Genomic DNA, 18052 nt, shown 5'->3' with positions numbered 1-18052 from the left:
TATGCAAAACTCAAATCACTACCTGACAAAAGTCTTGTCGTTAGTCGCAGTTGTAAAAGCAACAAATAATAACTTGACTTCTAGTTGATCATAAAAAAGGGCCAAATCGTAAATTTTGCAGTTGATCTGCATCCTAAACATCACAAATACTGCAGAAGACCTATTGGAACCCACATGGACCCAAGATTCTCACTGAAATCAGTCAAGTTTGGTGAAGAAAAAAACATGGTTTGGGGATACATTCAGTGTGGGGATGTGTGATAGATCTGCAGAGTGGATGGCAACATCAACAGCCTGAGGTATCAAGACATTTGTGCTGCCCATCAAGACATTTGTGCTGCAGCATTACAAACCACAGGAGAGAGCAACTTCTTTAGCAGGATAGCACTCCTTCTCATACTTTAGCCTCTACATCAAAGTTTTACATCAAAGGGGCTTAAGGATTGGCCAGCCCAGTCACCAGGCATAAACATTATTGAGCATGTGTAGGGTAAGATGAAGGAGGAGGCATTGAAGATGAATCCAAAGAATCTTGAAGAACTCTGGGATTCCTGCAAGAACGCTTTCTTTACACAATATTCATTCTTTCTCCACTGCAGCATGACTTTATATTCTATACTGGACATTATTTCTGTTCAGTGACTTTTTTTTAAGCAAAGTCAGACCTTACTGTCCAAATTAAATCATTAAAAATCAAGGCATGATCATATTTTATTTTGGTAAATAAGCGTAATCTAGAGGCCTTTGCCTTTCATATAAGCCATTTCTGATACCAAATGATCAACTAGAAGTCAAGTTATTATTTGTTGTTCCTAAAACTTGGATAGGGGACAAGACTTTTGTCAGGTAGTGTACATGTAGCAATTAACATTTAATACTTTAAGGGTTAAAAAAATGAATACATGTACTTATCAAGAAGATATAAAATAATCTAAGAAGATAGTAAAGGCAATTAAAATTCTGCAAAACATTTCAAATCCATGCATTATTTTTTTGGACGTTTTTATTTTGTTTCTATAGTGAATCCTGAAAAATATCTCTTACAGGTTTTGCAAATTATTGAGCAGCAAAATGTTTGACAATAAAAATAAAAGTGTAAAGAATAATTTCTGAAGGATGATGTGAAACTGAGGTCTGCTGAAAGTGCAGAAAAATAAAATAATTGAAATAAATTATAAATATATATAAATATATAAAGTTGAAATTAGAATTATTAGCCCCCCTTTGAATTTTTTTCTCTTTAAATTTTTCCCAAATTATGTTTAACAGAGCAAGGAAATTTTCACAGTGTATCTGATAATGTTTTTTTTATTCTGGAGAAAGTCTTATTTGTTTTATTTTGCCTAGAATAAAAGCAGGTTTTAATTTTTTAAACACCATTTTAAGGTAAAAATTATTAGCCCCTTTAAGCTAATATTTTTTCGATTGTCTACAGAACAAATCATCATTATATAATAACTTGCCTAATTACCCTAACCTGCCCAGTTAACCTAATTAACCTAGTTAAGCCTTTAAATGTCACTTTAGGCTGTATAAGTGTCTTGAAAAATATACAGTCAAATATTATTTACTGTCATCATGACAAAGATAGTTATTAGAGATGAGTTATTTAACTACTATGTTTAAAAATGTGTTGAGAAAAATCTGCTCTCCGTTAAACAGAAAACGAGGAAAAGAATAAATAGGGGGGCTAACAAATCGGACTTCAACTGTACGTTTTCCATAACCCTACACTTTTATAATAGTGCAGTTATACAGTAGGTTATCTTGCTAATGTAAAGCACTACAAAATGACCTCAAACTCTGATGCCATCTAACAAAGGCTAACACATGAGACGTCTAGTCCGCATAACAGCAGGTATGACATATGTCTTCCTGTCGACGGGGTCAGATTCTAACAAGCCCACATCTGGCCCAAAACAAGCAAACGCTGCAACTCATCTCTTCCACATTGTGTTAGTGCAGGGACAAGAGGTCAGCGGAGAAAGCGGGAGATGCATTACACCAGCCACAAGACATGCTCATCCAATTACGACTGCTTGTTTTGTATGGCCTAAGCATGACATAGACACTGTATCTCGCAGTGTAAATAAGGAACTGAATATGTGTTTGTGCAATTAAGATAGGCATCAGAAGATATACCAAACAGGAAAAAGACTTGATCAAAGAGGTTGAGAATGAAGAGGATGAATGCAGGTATAGTCTGTGTGTGCATGAGTGTGTAGGAAAGAGACAGCAAGATTATTCAAGGTGAGCGCTATCATGAAAAACATCTCAAATACAAAGTTTATATGACAACAGTTAAAATGAGGTAAACCTTCAAAAATCCTTAAGCTGTCTTTCTTTTGTGATGAAAAAAACCCCCACAAGAGCACCCTTTATGATCACTAAAAACACATCAGGGCTTACAGCAGAGGCAATTTTAGGATTTTCATTTATATATATATATATATATATATATATATATATATATATATATATATATATATATATATATATATATATATATATATATATATATATATTTATATGTATATATATATACACACACACACACACACACAAATAAAAAAAATCCTAAAATTGCCTCTGGTGTAAGCATATATATATATATATATATATATATATATATAAATATCTATCAATATATCAATATATATATATGGTTAGCTGATCAAATGAAAAAACAAAAGACGGAGGAGCCGAATTCTGCCGTCGTTTTCAGATCAAATTTTAAGGTGACTGAGGCGATAGTTTAGTGTACAGATAATTTAGTCTACAGCCCCCCTAAAATAGGCCTAGCAACGCCCATGGCTTACAGGTTAAAATATATCTGTATATAATAACATGATATTAACCCTTTAGCACTGTTCAAATTGACGACCCTTTCGTTATGTTCGGGATGAAGACATCCACATAATTAAACTGCTGTAAAACTGCATAAGATCAAATTTTTTTAATCTGGTAATTAACCTCAGTCCTGATCAAAACTACTAAACTGTTTAGAAAATTATAGTATTTTAACTCTTTAATTGCCAAATTCACAAATGATGTGACTGATTTGGTGAAGAAACACACAAAATGACGTATTTTCAATATAAAAGTAATGTGGACGGGAGTTTTTTAAAATCTTTTTATCTCAGTCTTGAATATGTAAACAATTAGTAACAACATTGCATTTGATGCATTGCTAGATTTTCATTTTTCCTCCCTAATTTACGGTTGGTGGCTGTTTTTGCCCCTTTGACTTCCATTATAAGCACATTTGATGATGCATAAATCCACAGTCTTTGTTTGTTTACTCCATGTAGTTCTGAAAGCTGAGATGCATATTTTGATTTTCTCAGACACATGAAGGTAAGTGCGCAAAGGCCACTCTCACACACTCAGACACACTTACACACACTTTAATTTGCTGTTATGCTCCATATATATATATATATTTTTTTTTTTTTAATTTTTTTTTTAATTTTTTATTTTTTTTTTTGCACAGGCCTATCTACAGGGTTAATCAACAGTAAACAATTACAAATTGTACCTCTTACTAACAGGAAAAACCATTGACGATCAAAAATGTATGATTATATGGTGTCATGGTTTTGCAATCAAAAAATGTGGTTATAATGGAAGTCAATGGGGCAAAAACAGCCACCAACAGTAAAATAGAGAGAAAGAAAACGAAAATTAATCAAAAACAATGTATCAAAGGCAATGTTGTTCCACATGTATAAAAATAAAATAGTTTTAAATTTGGTTTTGTTGTTTGGGCCCATATTTGTTGCATTTTTGCATTTCATCTTTAAGCAATGTTTTGATGTTTCCCTGTTGAGTTAAACATTTTCATTTGTACATTGCTTTTATTATTTAACTTTATTTATTTAATCAACATTAATTGTGTGCGTCAGCAGGCAGTTTTTGTTGTTCATTGTTTAATATAGGCTCCTTCAAAACACACAAGCACACAAAAGATGGACTTCCGGTGTGGATTATAATTTTATAATAATAATAAATTAAATTTTTTAAGTTTTTAATTTGTCAACTCATTATTTCCTATATATACTTTTGTGCTTTTACAGAATAGAGGTTAGAAAACATATTCTAGGGTGTGCATAGATGGCTAGCATTTTGATTGCATGTAGTGGGCCGCTCTGACCCAAGAAAATGAATGATATGAACAGCAAACATGTCAGGTTAAATTAATTAATGACTTCTGCTGTCATCATTTTAAAACAATTTAAAATGGCAACTTTTCTGCTGGAGATACTTATTCTTTCATTTTCTTCTTGGTTTAGTCCCCTTATTAATCTGGGGTCGCCACAGCGGAATGAACCGCCAACTTATCCAGCATGTTTTTACGCAACGGATGCCCTTCTAGCCGCAATCATCCACACACACTCATACACTACGGACAATTTAGCCTACCCAATTCACCTGTACCGCATGTCTTTGGACTATGGGGGAAACCTTAAGCACCCGGAGGAAACCCACGCAAACGCAAGGAGAACATGCAAACTCCACAGAAATGCCAACTGATTTAGCCGAGGCTTGAACCAGCGACCTTCTTGCTGCGAGGCGACAGCACTACCTACTGCGCCACTGCGTCACCACAACATAATATTTTCCAAAATATTTTTCAAGATGCTAGTATTCAGCTAACATTGAAATTTAAAGGTTTATCAAAAATAATTAGGTTGACTAGACAAGTTAGGGTAATTAGGCAAATCATGGTATAACAATGTTTTTTTCTGTGGACAATAAAAAAATATATTGCTATATAAGTGTCTAATAATTAAAAAACTAATAATATTGACCTTAAAAAGTTTTCTTTTTAAATAATAAATGCTTTTATTCTAGCTGAAATAAAACAAATAAGACTTTCTTCAGAAGAAAAAACTAAATAGGAAATACTGTGAAAAATTCCTTGCTCTCTTAAACATCATTTGGGAAATATATGAAAAATAAAAAAAAAACATCACAGCAGGGTGAATAATTTTGACTTCAACCCTCTAACACATAAGTGTGTTCACGATACACACAGAAGAGTTTCAGAACTGATGATAGTGGGAGGTCATGCCGGTGGACAATAGTACCGTTAGTTACTCTCAGCTTTTGTGTTTTTCCAAGCCAACTCCTCATTCTCCAGAGACCAGAGCGTACTCTATTTTCTGTCTCCATCTCAAACTCAGCATGTCTCCCACTTCAGTTTCTCCATTTCTCTGGCCTCATCCCGGGACTATGGGGTCAAACAGAAGCACAGGGGCACAACAAACAAACAGCCATACAACAACGTGTGGGTCAGGAGAAGGAGCCGGGGCCCAATGTGCTGAAGTCATTATCTCCATGGGATAGAGGGCCACCCAGATCCTCCTTCTGCTTATGAACACACACCCCGGTGCCCTGGACCTCAGGGTTTACCCCAGCTTGACATCCAGGGATGATAGGAGACTAATACTGATATCTAGTTACACAATAAATCTCACTACATTCTCCACTGACTGAGAGTGAGGGGCAGAGCGACTCGCTGTAACAGTAATAAAAAGGTCAGCTTGAACTAATGCACATGCAGTTGCAGTGTCTCTTTTTACAGGCATTTAAACGGGTGTTTTTGCTGTATATAAATATAAAATGTCAATACTATAAGTATAAAAATGTAAAAACTATTGATATACAAAAACACTGAAACTATAAAGCAGAAAATTAATTAAATACATCAAATTAAGTATTAAATGAAATATATACAGTGGTCAGCATAAATGAGTACACCTCATTTTGAAAATGAAAATTGTTATCCATTTCTCAGTGAATATGATTAATATATATATATATATGTTCATTTGAACAAAACATATTTATTAAACAATATATTTAGTTTAGTCACACATCTTTAGAAATGAAAAGATAATACATTTAAATTTATGTAAAATGTTGCAAAAAAAATACAAACTACAAAATTTCAACAAAATTTTATATATTTTTTACTTCTTTAGATTTTTTTATTATTTTGGAATATTTTATTTAATATTTTTCCCCTTTTCCTTAAATTTTGGCTACTAATTTTTGAAACAATATTGTAAGTTATTTTGTTAGATTAGCTCCAGATTTGGCTTCAGTACTGACTAATCTAATGTATATGCACAAATATAATACTGTAAAGCATCCTATAGAAAATATTTATTTAAATGAGAGATATGCTCTCATACATTCTGAGCACTGTATGTACAGTTGAAGTCAGAATTATTAGCCTCCCTTTCACTTTCTTTTTCTTTTTAAAATATTTCCCAATTTATGTTTAACAGATTGAGGAAATTTTCACAGTATGTCTGATATTTTTTCTTCTTATTTGCTTTTGAGAAAGTCTTATTTGCTTTATTTCGGCTAGAATAAAAGCAGATTTAGTTTTTTAAAAAAACCATTTAAGGTCAAAATTATAAGCCCCTTTAAGCAATACAGTTAAAGTCAGAATTAGTAGCCCCCCTGAGTTATTAGACCGCTTGTTTATTTTTTTCCCCAATTTCTATTTAACGGAGAGATTTTTAACACATTTCTGAACAAAATAGTTTTAATACCTCATTTCTAATAACTGATTTATTTTATCTTTGCCATGATGACAGTAAATAATATTTTACTAGATATTTTTCAAGACACTTCTATACAGCTTAAAGTGACATTTAAAGGCTTAGGTTAATTAGGTTAACTAGGCAAGTTATTGTATAACGAGAGTTTGATCTGTAGTTTATCGAGAAAAAATAAAGCTTAAAGGGGCTATAATTTTGGCCCTAAAATGGTGTTTAAAAAATTAGAAACTGCTTTTATTCAAGCCAAAATAAAACAAATAAGACTTTTTCCAGAAGAATAAATATTATCAGACATACTGTGAAAATTTCCTTGCTCTGTTAAACATCATTTGGAAAATATTTAAAAAAGAAGAAAAAAAAATGTGAAGGGAGCTAAAAATTCTGACTTTAACTGTATGTATTTTTCGATAGTCTACAGAACAACTTTCATTATAATGACATGCCTAATCTCCCTATTCTTCCTAGTTAACCTAATTAACCTAGTTAAGCCTTTAAATGTCACTTTAAGCTGTATAGAAATGTATAAAAAACGTATAGCTAAACATATTCGATAAATGTATAATATTTTGTAAACTATTTTAATACTTTTTAAATATTTAAGCAGAATTTGATTTAAATAGTGTTACATGCATTAAATATTTTATAATATTTTATATTTTCAAATTTTATAGAACGTAAAAATAGTGAGATATATTTATAATACATTATAATATATGAATAAACTTGAATAATGAATAATAATAAGTATGAATAATTTATAATATAACCATTTTTTATGAGTGTCTGAGAGAAATTACATTGGAATTTTTTCACACACACACACACACACATATACACTCACACACACACATTCAAAGTGTTTGTCCTAGGACAAGAACGGGTGTTGTTCTGTTTTAGAACATATACAGTACGATCGTGCAAACCACTGCACCACCATGACACCTTTAAAGAGGAGAATATTTAAAAAACAAAATACAATCTAGGTGTTTAAGTATGAGAGAAAGTGTTATTAGAGATTAATCTTTACTGCATATGGGTTTATAAAAAACGGTATTACTTTTAAAGTTTTTGTGTATTAATAATATAAGCCATTTGTGTCTATAATAAATTGAACAGCATATAAAAAAGTAAACATATACATAAAAAGTACAAAACTATGAATGACTGCATACATTTCAAATAAGCCAATATAAAAAAGACAAAATGTTGGTATATATATATATATATATATATATATATATATATATATATATATATATATATATATATATATATATATATATATATATATATATTATTTTTTTTTTTTTTTTTTTAAATAACATTTTATAACAATAAATAGTGTACTTTTTATCATTGCTGACTGTGTATGGACTTATTACGATTTCTTTAAGAGCAATCAGCAGTTGTGTCTGGTGTTTAACAGAATGATGGTCCATGAAAACGCATCTGGTTTAGCCATCAGGAAGCTGGACTGCTGACGTAGCACAGGCCGCTCCTCCAATAACAGAAGAGACACAAACACACACGCGCTATTTAAAGTCAAGCAGTCGAGCTGTGCAGAGTGAAAGTGACAATTACCAACCCGGAGAAAGAGGCTTCATCTTTACCTTTATCGGGAGTTTAGCAGCACAGATGGCGACTTCAAACAAGCAGCTAACGTCGTTTTTCATAGAGGACATTTTATCCTTAAAGGAGGATAAAAAAGATGAAGACTCCTGCAATGCTGAGAGTGACAGAGACGACAGCACTGACAGACAAACAGGTAACGTATATTTACATTTACAGAACTCTGTTGTGTAAATACATTGAATACATTTTCCTAGGTTTCTCTGAGATTAGACGGTTTTATAACGAAATATTAAGAATAAACAAGCTATAAATTGAATGTTATCGATAAATTTGAATATTTTGACAGTTTACGTTAAATGTAAACAATCGAGTTGCACGTTAAAAGGATAGTTCACACACAAAACGTAAACTTATTTACTTATTCGGCGATTCATTCCGCTGTGGCGACCTCTGATAAATAAAAGGACTAAGCCGAAGGAAAATTAATGAACGAATTATTTACTTATCCTCCACCGTTTAAATTTCTGTTGAGTTTTTCAAGATATATTGAAGAAAGCTGGACTTCCCAAACCATTAACTTCGCATTTGTTTTTCCTATTATGGATGTGAATGGGTTTCCAACATTCTTCAAAATATCTTCTTTGACACTGAAGAGGATTCAGAAACTTATAAAGGTTTATAACCACTTGAGGTTGAGAAAATGTATGTAAATCATTCTGTTATGGGTGAACTGGTTACATTGTCCAGTTACAGATGAACTATCCGAGAAGTTTAACCCGACATTATTTGAGGGCACGCAAGATATTTGTCAAATTCTGATATGTATCTGAAATTAAAAGCCAGGTTTCCTGTGAGAAAACATGTCATGTTAAAGTTGAATATCGTGTACTTACTTCACAGATTCAGCGGATACTTGTCGGACTTCAGAGGGTAAAACTGTGTCGTCGACAGAGATGACGGGGGGAGGCGGGAAAAAGAAGCGGTCGCGCGCCGCGTTCACGCACCTGCAGGTATTTATTGCTCTATTCACTAATTAATTGAGTTATTTATATTAATACAAGTAACAAACCTACAGAAATGGAACCCATAAAGGAAAAAGATAGTAACAATTATGATAGTAATGTAACAGAGCAGATACTATAATACATATAGACTAAGGAATGTAAACAATAACAAGGGTCCTAATGTATTTCCTGTTTTACATTTTTAATTTCTATAGCTTCTGAGAATCCAAAAAGGTCCACATATTGATAAATAATGTTATGATAGCTGTTTTAAAGTGAACATATGATTGATTTACCTCTTGTTACAGTTAGGTAACAAACAGGAAATGTACATGGGCCAACTACATTGAGATGGTCTATAAAATTATATATTCCCAGTACTGATTTGCAGCTGGAAATGCATTCGCTGCGAAAAACATATGCTGGAATAGTTGGCGGTTCATTCTGCTGTGGCGACCCCTGATAAATCAGAGGCTAAGCCGAAGGAAAATGAATGAATGAATAAGGGAAAAATGAAGAGGAAAAGTATGAGTGTGTGTGTATGAATTAGTGTTTACGTTTCCCTGTACTCTCAGTGCAAGGATGCAGTTGAAAGGGTATCCGCTGCATAAAACATATGCCAGAGTAATTGATGGTTCATTCCTCTGTGGTGACCCCTGATGAATTACAGACTAAGCCAAAGGATAGTGAGTGAGAGTGAGCAAAAAGAGGAAAAATAAATAAATGACTACAGAGGAAAGACTTGTGTATTTAGTGACATTTCCAAAATAATTATCGTAATATTGCAAAAAGATATATAATTTAGATGTGGATTTTAGAATTTTTGTTTGTGGATAAAATATAAAAAATAAAGTTATTAGTGTAACTATCTGATATTTTACCTTTATACACTCAAAATTCTACTTTTATACTGTATAAAAAGAGCTGAAACAACAATTATTGAGTTAATTATGGCACAACTTAATTAATTTACATTTAATCCACTTAAATTAGTAAAAAACTAACAAGTTAACCAAATTCCTTTATGTAACCCCAACACAAATCGATTATTGGGAACCCAGCATTGTTTACAGTGCAGTAACAAATTGCATCCCATGCAGGTTTTGGAGCTGGAGAAGAAGTTCAGCCGTCAGCGGTACCTGAGCGCACCTGAGCGCACACACCTGGCGAGCGCGCTGCACCTAACAGAGACTCAGGTCAAAATCTGGTTCCAGAACAGGAGATATAAAACCAAACGGAGACAGTTAACCACAGAGCACAGCAAGGACTACTTCCAGAAATCAAATGCGGCCGCTATGGCTGCTACAGAGGAGGACTTTTTCAGAGCATCGCTTTTAGCGACAGTCTATAAATCCTCCCCTTACCGGCCGTATGTGTATGATTTACACGGACTGAGCATGTGGAGACCAGCACTGTGATGACAAGGACATTGGACTATGGGGACTCTCTCAGATTATTGTTAATAATATTCTTTATTTTGGTGATTTTTCTAATAAATCTTGTGTACAGCTTTGTATACCATGTAATAAAGTATTTTTTTTTCAATCAAACGACACTTCTTCTTTTAATCACAATACATTTTTCTATCAATATTTATCAATTCTTTTATAGAAGAATAGATAAATATTGGTAGGAAAATAGGTCACACTCTATTTTGATGGTCCAGTTGTTGAATTTAAGTTACATTGCATCTACATGTTGACTAATTCTTATTAGATTATAAGTAGACTAGGTTGGGGTTGGGGTTAGCGTAAGTTGACATGCACTTGCAAAGTTTAGTCAGTTAAATGTTGAAAGAGCAGTATCAGCAGATATTAACCACACAGTCTACTAATACTCAAATGGACCATCAAAATTAAGTTACCGAAAAATGTATTGTAGATTTACTTTTAAAAAGTCCTTGTAACAATTTGCACAGACAAATTTTAAGTTAATTTTACTATCTTTTATCAGCAGGGGCGGATTTAACCAATAAGCGAAGTAAGCTGCCACTTAGGGCCCCCAATAAATACCTAAAAATATAAATTATGCCTATGACATAGTTTTTTTCCTACCATTCCCTATCATATTTTGGTAGGGTGAGCCTCTAACTGTGCAAATTTGTCTTACACCCTCGGTCATGGTGCAGTCCAGCAGTCAAATCAAGTAAAGATTTAGTTTTGAAAAACATTTATTATTATTTATTAATTGCTTTTAGTTGTGAATTCATTTTAAGAAAGAAAGTCATTTAAAGTAAGTATTGCATGAAGATAAAACATAGAAAAAAGATTGGCTGGAATTGCTTAGTGCCCCCAAATCATTAAATTCGCCCCTGTATATCAGGTACAATTAACTTGTCAACATCATGTAAAACTTCCTTAATGTTTAACCTAATACTCCTAAATTAATTAAGTAACATGGTGGCTCAGTGGTTATTACTGGTGCCTCACAGCAAGAAGGTTGCTGAGTTCTGGCTGGGTTGGCATTTCTGTGTGGAGTTTGCTTGTTCTCACTGTGTTGGTTTTCTCCAGGTGCTCCGGTTTCCCCACAACCCAAAGACATGCGCTATGGGTGAATTGAATAACCTAAATTGGTCATAGTGTATGGGTGTTTCCCAGAAGGTGCAGAACTGGGTTGCAGCTGGAAGGGCATCCGCTGTGTAAAACGCATGCTGGATAGGTTGGTGGTTCATTCTGCGACCCCTGATGAGTAAAGGGACTAAGCCGCAGGAAACTGAATGAATTACTGATCCTATTTAGTTTTGAGTCTATATTTATTTTAATGAACCAAGTGTCAAGTTCTTGTTTTAGCAGAAGGAGCATTGCTTTTATCTATTTAAATAAATCTTACACATTAAAGATTAGTACATTTGGTGTAAATTGATTTAATTAAAATACACATTTCCACTTGATATTTTCACTTATTTCACTTTATTAGAAGTAAATTGAACGCAAGAGCAAATTTACTTTAAAAATGCGTACTGATCTGAGAGGTAGTGGTGCCCAGGCGTGCCTTAAACATTAATGCTAATAATAAAAAAGACCCTAAACATGAGTGCTATACTCATCTGAAAGGTAGTAACCTTAAAATAAAAAAATAAATAAATAAATAAACAATGAAAAATGAACAAACACACCATTGGTACTCTTTAAGCAGTGGAAACGCAAGCCTGATAAAGGTGACCCGTACCGTACCGTACTGTGCCACTCGAGCCAATTATCTTCGAAGCTAATGAAGATTAAACTCTTAAGTCTTTCTCTCAATTTTAAACACCTAAGATTGTTCCTTTGCATGCTGGGAACCACATATCCATTGCAGCATTCATTCATTCCTTCATTTTCTTTTCGGCTTAATCCCTTTTATTCATTAGGGGTTGCCACAGCAGAATGAACCACCAACTACCACCAACTACTCCAACCACGCGAACATGGGGAGAGCATGCAAACTCCACACAGAAATGCCAATTGACCCAGCTGGGACTTAAACCAGCGACCTTCTTGCTGTGAGACGACAGTGCTAACCACAGAGCCACTGTGCACTGCGACATACCCATTATTAAAATTCATTTAATATTAGGTTTGCAATGATTAGAAGATACTTAAATATTACAAGCAAATGATTCTTAATATTGAACTCTTTCCACTCATTTCATTTATTACAACGCATGGCAATTCGTAACTTTTTGATTTAGTGGCTAATTCATATGAATTTGTACGATCTAATTCATACAATTTAGTTTGCCCATCACGCAATGACGGTTGGGTTTAGGGGCAGGGTTGGGTGCCACGGCTCCTTTTCAAAATCGTGCTCAACTCTGACAAATTCGTCCGAATTAGCCACTAAACTGACAAAACGTAAAATACTCACGTTTCCTCGTGAGATCAAGCTGTTTACTACATGAAGTAAATTTGTAAATATTACAATTTTACTTTAAAAATTCTTGTTTTTCTTGACATTTGATATTAAAAATTAAAAATTACGAGAGTACATTTATTAGATTTGACCACACCAAAACGTTTTTTTATTTTCAGTGTACTGAGTTTGGATTTCTAACAAGCGTTGTATTTCACTAAAGCAGCCTATGCGTAACTGCATATTTCTCTTATCTTGCTAAACACCTAAAGCACACTTTACTGGATTTCTTCAGTTTTGTTTTTACTTTCATGATGAGACTAAGGAATTTAAAGGAAATAAAAGTTGAGTGAAAAGTTGTTTCAGTTACGTTTCAGTTTATAGCAGCTAAACAGCACACTGTACTAGATTTGTTTTACTTTCAAAAGACTGTGGAGCCTGAAGAAAGTTGAGTAAAATATTGAGTGAAAAGTTTGCAGCCTGATCTTACGAGGAAAGTATTTTACGTTTCGTCAGTTTAGTGGTACGAATTCGTAAAAGTTGAGTCGTACGAAAATGTTTATTTGAATGTTATTTCAAAAAGGAGGCGTGGCACCTAACTCCGCCCCTAAACCCAACCGTTATTGGGTGATGAGCAAATCGTACAAAATTGTACAAATTAGATCGTAGGAACTCATACGAATTAGCCACTAAATCAAAAAGTTACGAATTGCCATGAGATTGCAATGTAGTTTTTGGTACTATTATTCATTTGCCAACCAAAAACGCGTCAAATAAAATGGCATTTTTATGACATTTATCAACTTGTTTAGTTTAAAGTTAATGTTTCAGTATATTTTATTGTGGATAAACAGAGCTATAGCAAACTACACTTGATTATTTTTACTTTCAAAAGACCGTGAGCTTAAATAAAACATATAAAAGTTGAGTAAAAAGTTTTGTTCAATTAAATTAGCGCAGATTAGTATTTTCTAGTATCTATTATTCGTTTGCCAACAAAAAAGGTCAAATAAAATGTATTTTTATGACATTTATTAACTAGTTTAGTTTATCGTTAATGTTTCAGTATATTGCAGTATATTTTATTGCAGCTAAACAGAGCTATAGCACACTAGGCTAGATTAAGTTTAGTTTCAATAGACTGGTGCTTAAGCTAAATTGAGATAAAAGTTGAGTGAAAAGTTCTGTTCAAGTAAAATGGTTTGGTCAATCATTGGCATCTAGTTCGTGGTATATTAAACGACGGTGAATTGCAAATTAAACACATTTTTGAATAGCTTACCTGAACATTTATGAATCAGTATATATTATTGAGGCTCTAACTTTGTCTTATTAGTCTTTTAAAGCGATATTTTGCCCAATAAAAGTAAATTCTCTATTTACTCCCTCTCACTAAACTACTTATTTAAAAAGAGCTAAAAGGACACAATGCTTGCATATTTTTCCAGACAACTTGATTGTTTTTAGTTCAGCCTATTTACATTAGTAAAAATAATTAAGTCAACTTAATGGATTTGTGTTGAGACAACAAAGAATTTGTGTGGACCACAGCATTTTTTTTTTTGTTGTTGTTGTTGTTGTTCAAATCCTATTTGAGTTTATTTCTTCTGTTGAACATGAAAGAAGATATTTTGAAGAATGTTGGTTGTTGACCATTGACTTTCATAGTTATTTCTTTCCTACTTTCCTTTTTATTCCTACTATCATCCTTTGTGTTCAACAGAAGAAACTCAAATAGGTTTTGAACAAGTGGGGGTGGCACTGTCGTCTAACAGCAAGAAGGCGTTTCTGTGTGGAGTTTGCATGTTCTCCCTGTGTTGGTGTGGGTTTCCTCCAGGAGCTCCGGTTTCCCCCATATGCGCTATAGGTGAATAAACTAAATTGTCCCCAGTGCATGTGTTTGAATGAGTGTATGGGTGTTTCCCAGTATTGGGTTGTGGTTGGAAGAGCATCCGCTGCTTAAAATATATGCTGAAATAGTTGGCGGTTCATTCCACTGTGGCGACCCCTGAAGAATAAAGGGATTAAGTCAAAGGAAAATTAATGAATGTACAAGTGCATGTGAGAGTGTGTGAGTGTTTCCTAGGACTGGGTTGCATCTGGAAGGGCATTCGCTGTGTAAAACATATGCCGAAATAGTTAGTGGTTCATTCCGCTGTGGTGACCCCTGATAAATAAGGGACTTATCCGAGGGAAAATAAATGAATGAAAAAACAAGTGTTCACTTGTAAAGTTTTAAAACCACATGAGGGATAATAAATGATGAGGTAATTTTCAATTTTGCGAGAACTATCCCTTTAAGTGAAAACCCTCATTATATTCCTTTCAAATCTCAAAATCACAACCATAAGCTAATTCCTAGAAGTTCTTCATTGTCAAACAAGGACTTCAATTATTCTTCAGCCTGAACACTTGCCACGTTCACAAGCCATAGCGGCTGATAAATCAAGAGAAGGATTCTTTAGTAAAGCATGCGGGCCTGCTCAACACACGTTTAACATTGCTACAGGAGATAGCGATCTCACCAGCGCCCCTATCTCTGTCCAGTTCAACTTAAGTTGACTTGAGCAGTGCAATAGCTGAAACCGCCAGAACCGGAGGTGGTCTGTTGTCTGAGGCATACAGGCAGACTTCTCCGGGAAAGATGACATGATTTAACCCTAATCAGTAAGTCATGAGAAGAGTTTTGAAAGCAGCAGGATCTCCTAATCTGAACGCTAAACTGATAAAGGTGATATAAATAACAAATGAACATGGTTTACACACAAAATTCTCAAGCCCTTAAAAAAGATAGTAATTTCAATGGTAAAAAAAATGGCTACATTAAAATCTCCTTAATATGCTTTTTGTTGACATTACTTATTATTTTTATTTTTAAAATTACTTTATTTTTATTTATTTTATATTATTTTATTTTTATTTAATTTATTAAATTTTTTCTTTATTTTTCTTTATTTTTTTACTTTTTAAGCTTTTTGTTGACAATACATTTTATTATTTTATTTTATTTTTATTAATTTTGTTTTTATGTATTTTATTTTTTTTGAATTTTTATGCTTTTCATTGACATTACATTTGTATTAATTTTATTTTTATTTTTTATATAATTTTTATTTTTATTTATTTCATTTTTATTTATTTTATAATATTTTATTTTAGTTTTAAGATTTTTTTTATTTTGATTTATTTTATATTATTTTATTTAGATTTATTTTATTTTCATTAATTTTCTTTTACTTTTTATGCGGACTACTTTTTTATAATTTTTTTATTTTATTTTTTACTTGTTATGCTTTTTGTTGACATTACATTTTTATTTTTTTTATTTTATGTTCAATTTATTTATTGTATTTTTTTTTTTTTTTTTTTTTGCTTTTTGTTGACAACTTTTTTTTTTATGTAAAGAATGCAATACTTTTCTTTAGGAAGTACCTGCCATGTAGGTCATTAATCAGCTGTCTTTAAAGAGCTTTCAGCCGTAACCAGACGTCTTTAGCTATTTCTGAAAAGAAAGGGCTTAGGGAAAATACAGCTTGAATATAAGTGTTTGCTAAAGTGTGGTATGAATGTTTGTTCTACTAAACATCAAAAACATTATAGCTATATGTCATCTAAATTTAATCCTATAGCACACACATTAAACTTACACATGGTTTTATATACACTGGCAAAAAAATTTTAGAAATGTGTTGAAAAAAAATCTCTCCGTTAAACAGAAATTGGGGGAAAAAACCTAAACAGGAAGGCTAATAATTCTGACTTCAACTATATACAGTGGGGGTAATAAGTATTGAACACATCTCCATTTCTGTCAGAAAACCTATTTCTAAAGGTGCTGTTGACTTGAAATTTTCACCAGATGTTGGTAACAACCAAAGAAATCCATATATGCAAAGAAAACAAAACTAATTAGTTTACAAATGAAGTTATGAGTAATAAAATGAAATGACGCAGTGAAAAAGTATTGAACACATGAAGAAAGGAAGAAGTAGAAAGGCAGTGAAATCCCAGACGGCAGGTGAAATCTCTCAGTAGTTCTTTAGTAACCCTCTGCCCTTCCTCAGTGTAAATGAATATCAGCTTCAGTCCAACATCTACATTAGCAGGATAATGAGGATGACACCAGGGTGGACATTTCAGCAAGACAATGATCCGAAACACAGCCACGGAAACTCTCAAATGCTTTCAGAGAAAGAAAATCAAGCTGTAGAATGGCCCGGTCAATCACCTGACTTGAATGCAATTGAAAATACAAAATAAAGCTCAGAATTGATAGACAAGACCCACAGAGGCATCAAGATTTTGACACTCTGTTGAAGTCTGAGCAATACACGTGACTTCATTCTCCATATGAGAGACGTCTTTAAGCTGCAATCACCAAAAAAACCTTTTATATAAAGTATTAAATATGTTTCAGGAGTTCAGTAGTTTCTTCTGTCAGTCCACTGTAATTACATAACTATTTTATCAGATTTTTTTGGTTTTGTTTTATTTTTTATGTTGGTATTGTTTGGGTTTTTACCTAAATCTGCTTCAATGCCACATCAACGGCTCTTTTAGAAATGTAATTCACAGGAAAAGACATGACTTGTTATTATCATACATAATTGAAAGGTCCTTGTAAGCAAAACAATATAAATAACATTCAGAAAAATTTGCATTTTGTCTTTCACAGAAGACACAAAGTGATTTAGGTTGAAAAAGCTGAATAAATAATAAAGAAATTGTAATTTTTGAGGAAAATATCCCTTTAACTCTCAGTCAGAAGTGTTCATCCTCACACATTTCACCCTGTAAATTTTTTCTAACTTGAAAAAGTACACATTTACTTTACTTTTATATTCAACTTTAATAGGCTTGCCTGTGTCCCTGTTGACAATATTTACAATGGCGTACATTTCATTCTGCCAGCCAATTGACTGAACATATTTAACATATTTAAGACAATGCTACCAAAGCCAATCCCACGCCTTTTTTTTTCATATCGAACCGCAATGAATTCCCTAGTGTTTATGTGCATGTGCAATATGAGAAGTACACTTTGATAGGCAATTTAGGGTGTAGCGTGGA

General features: G+C 33.0%; 2 protein-coding genes across 5 annotated transcripts in view; one reads left to right on the top strand and one right to left on the bottom strand.

The window, feature by feature from the left end:
* rhobtb2a (Rho related BTB domain containing 2a) overlaps positions 1–18052 on the bottom strand; it is a 290373-nt gene that overhangs the window by 248406 nt on the left and 23915 nt on the right. The window contains exons 1-2 of one of the 4 annotated variants that reach the window (XM_073911226.1): positions 9041–9072; positions 8186–8263 (exon numbers count right to left, since the gene is read on the bottom strand). The exons of 1 other annotated variant lie outside the window; for it this stretch is intronic. The gene's annotated coding sequence lies outside the window, so the exon portion shown is untranslated. Of the gene's footprint in view, positions 1–5090; positions 5234–8185; positions 8450–9040; positions 9073–18052 lie in introns of those variants that run through there. 2 more of the 4 variants (XM_073911224.1, XM_073911223.1) reach the window with 2 other exon arrangements.
* nkx3-1 (NK3 homeobox 1) lies at positions 8124–10701 on the top strand. The gene is given in 3 exon segments (NM_001386325.1): positions 8124–8340; positions 9048–9157; positions 10252–10701. Coding segments are annotated over 3 exon segments (558 nt in total). The 5' UTR covers positions 8124–8210; the 3' UTR covers positions 10570–10701.

Source organism: Danio rerio, chromosome 8 (genome assembly GCF_049306965.1).
Source record: "Danio rerio strain Tuebingen ecotype United States chromosome 8, GRCz12tu, whole genome shotgun sequence".
NCBI classification, from domain to species: Eukaryota; Metazoa; Chordata; class Actinopteri; order Cypriniformes; family Danionidae; genus Danio; species Danio rerio.
The sequence above is the reverse complement of the archived record's forward strand: the minus strand, read 5'-3'. Positions and strand labels throughout refer to the sequence as shown.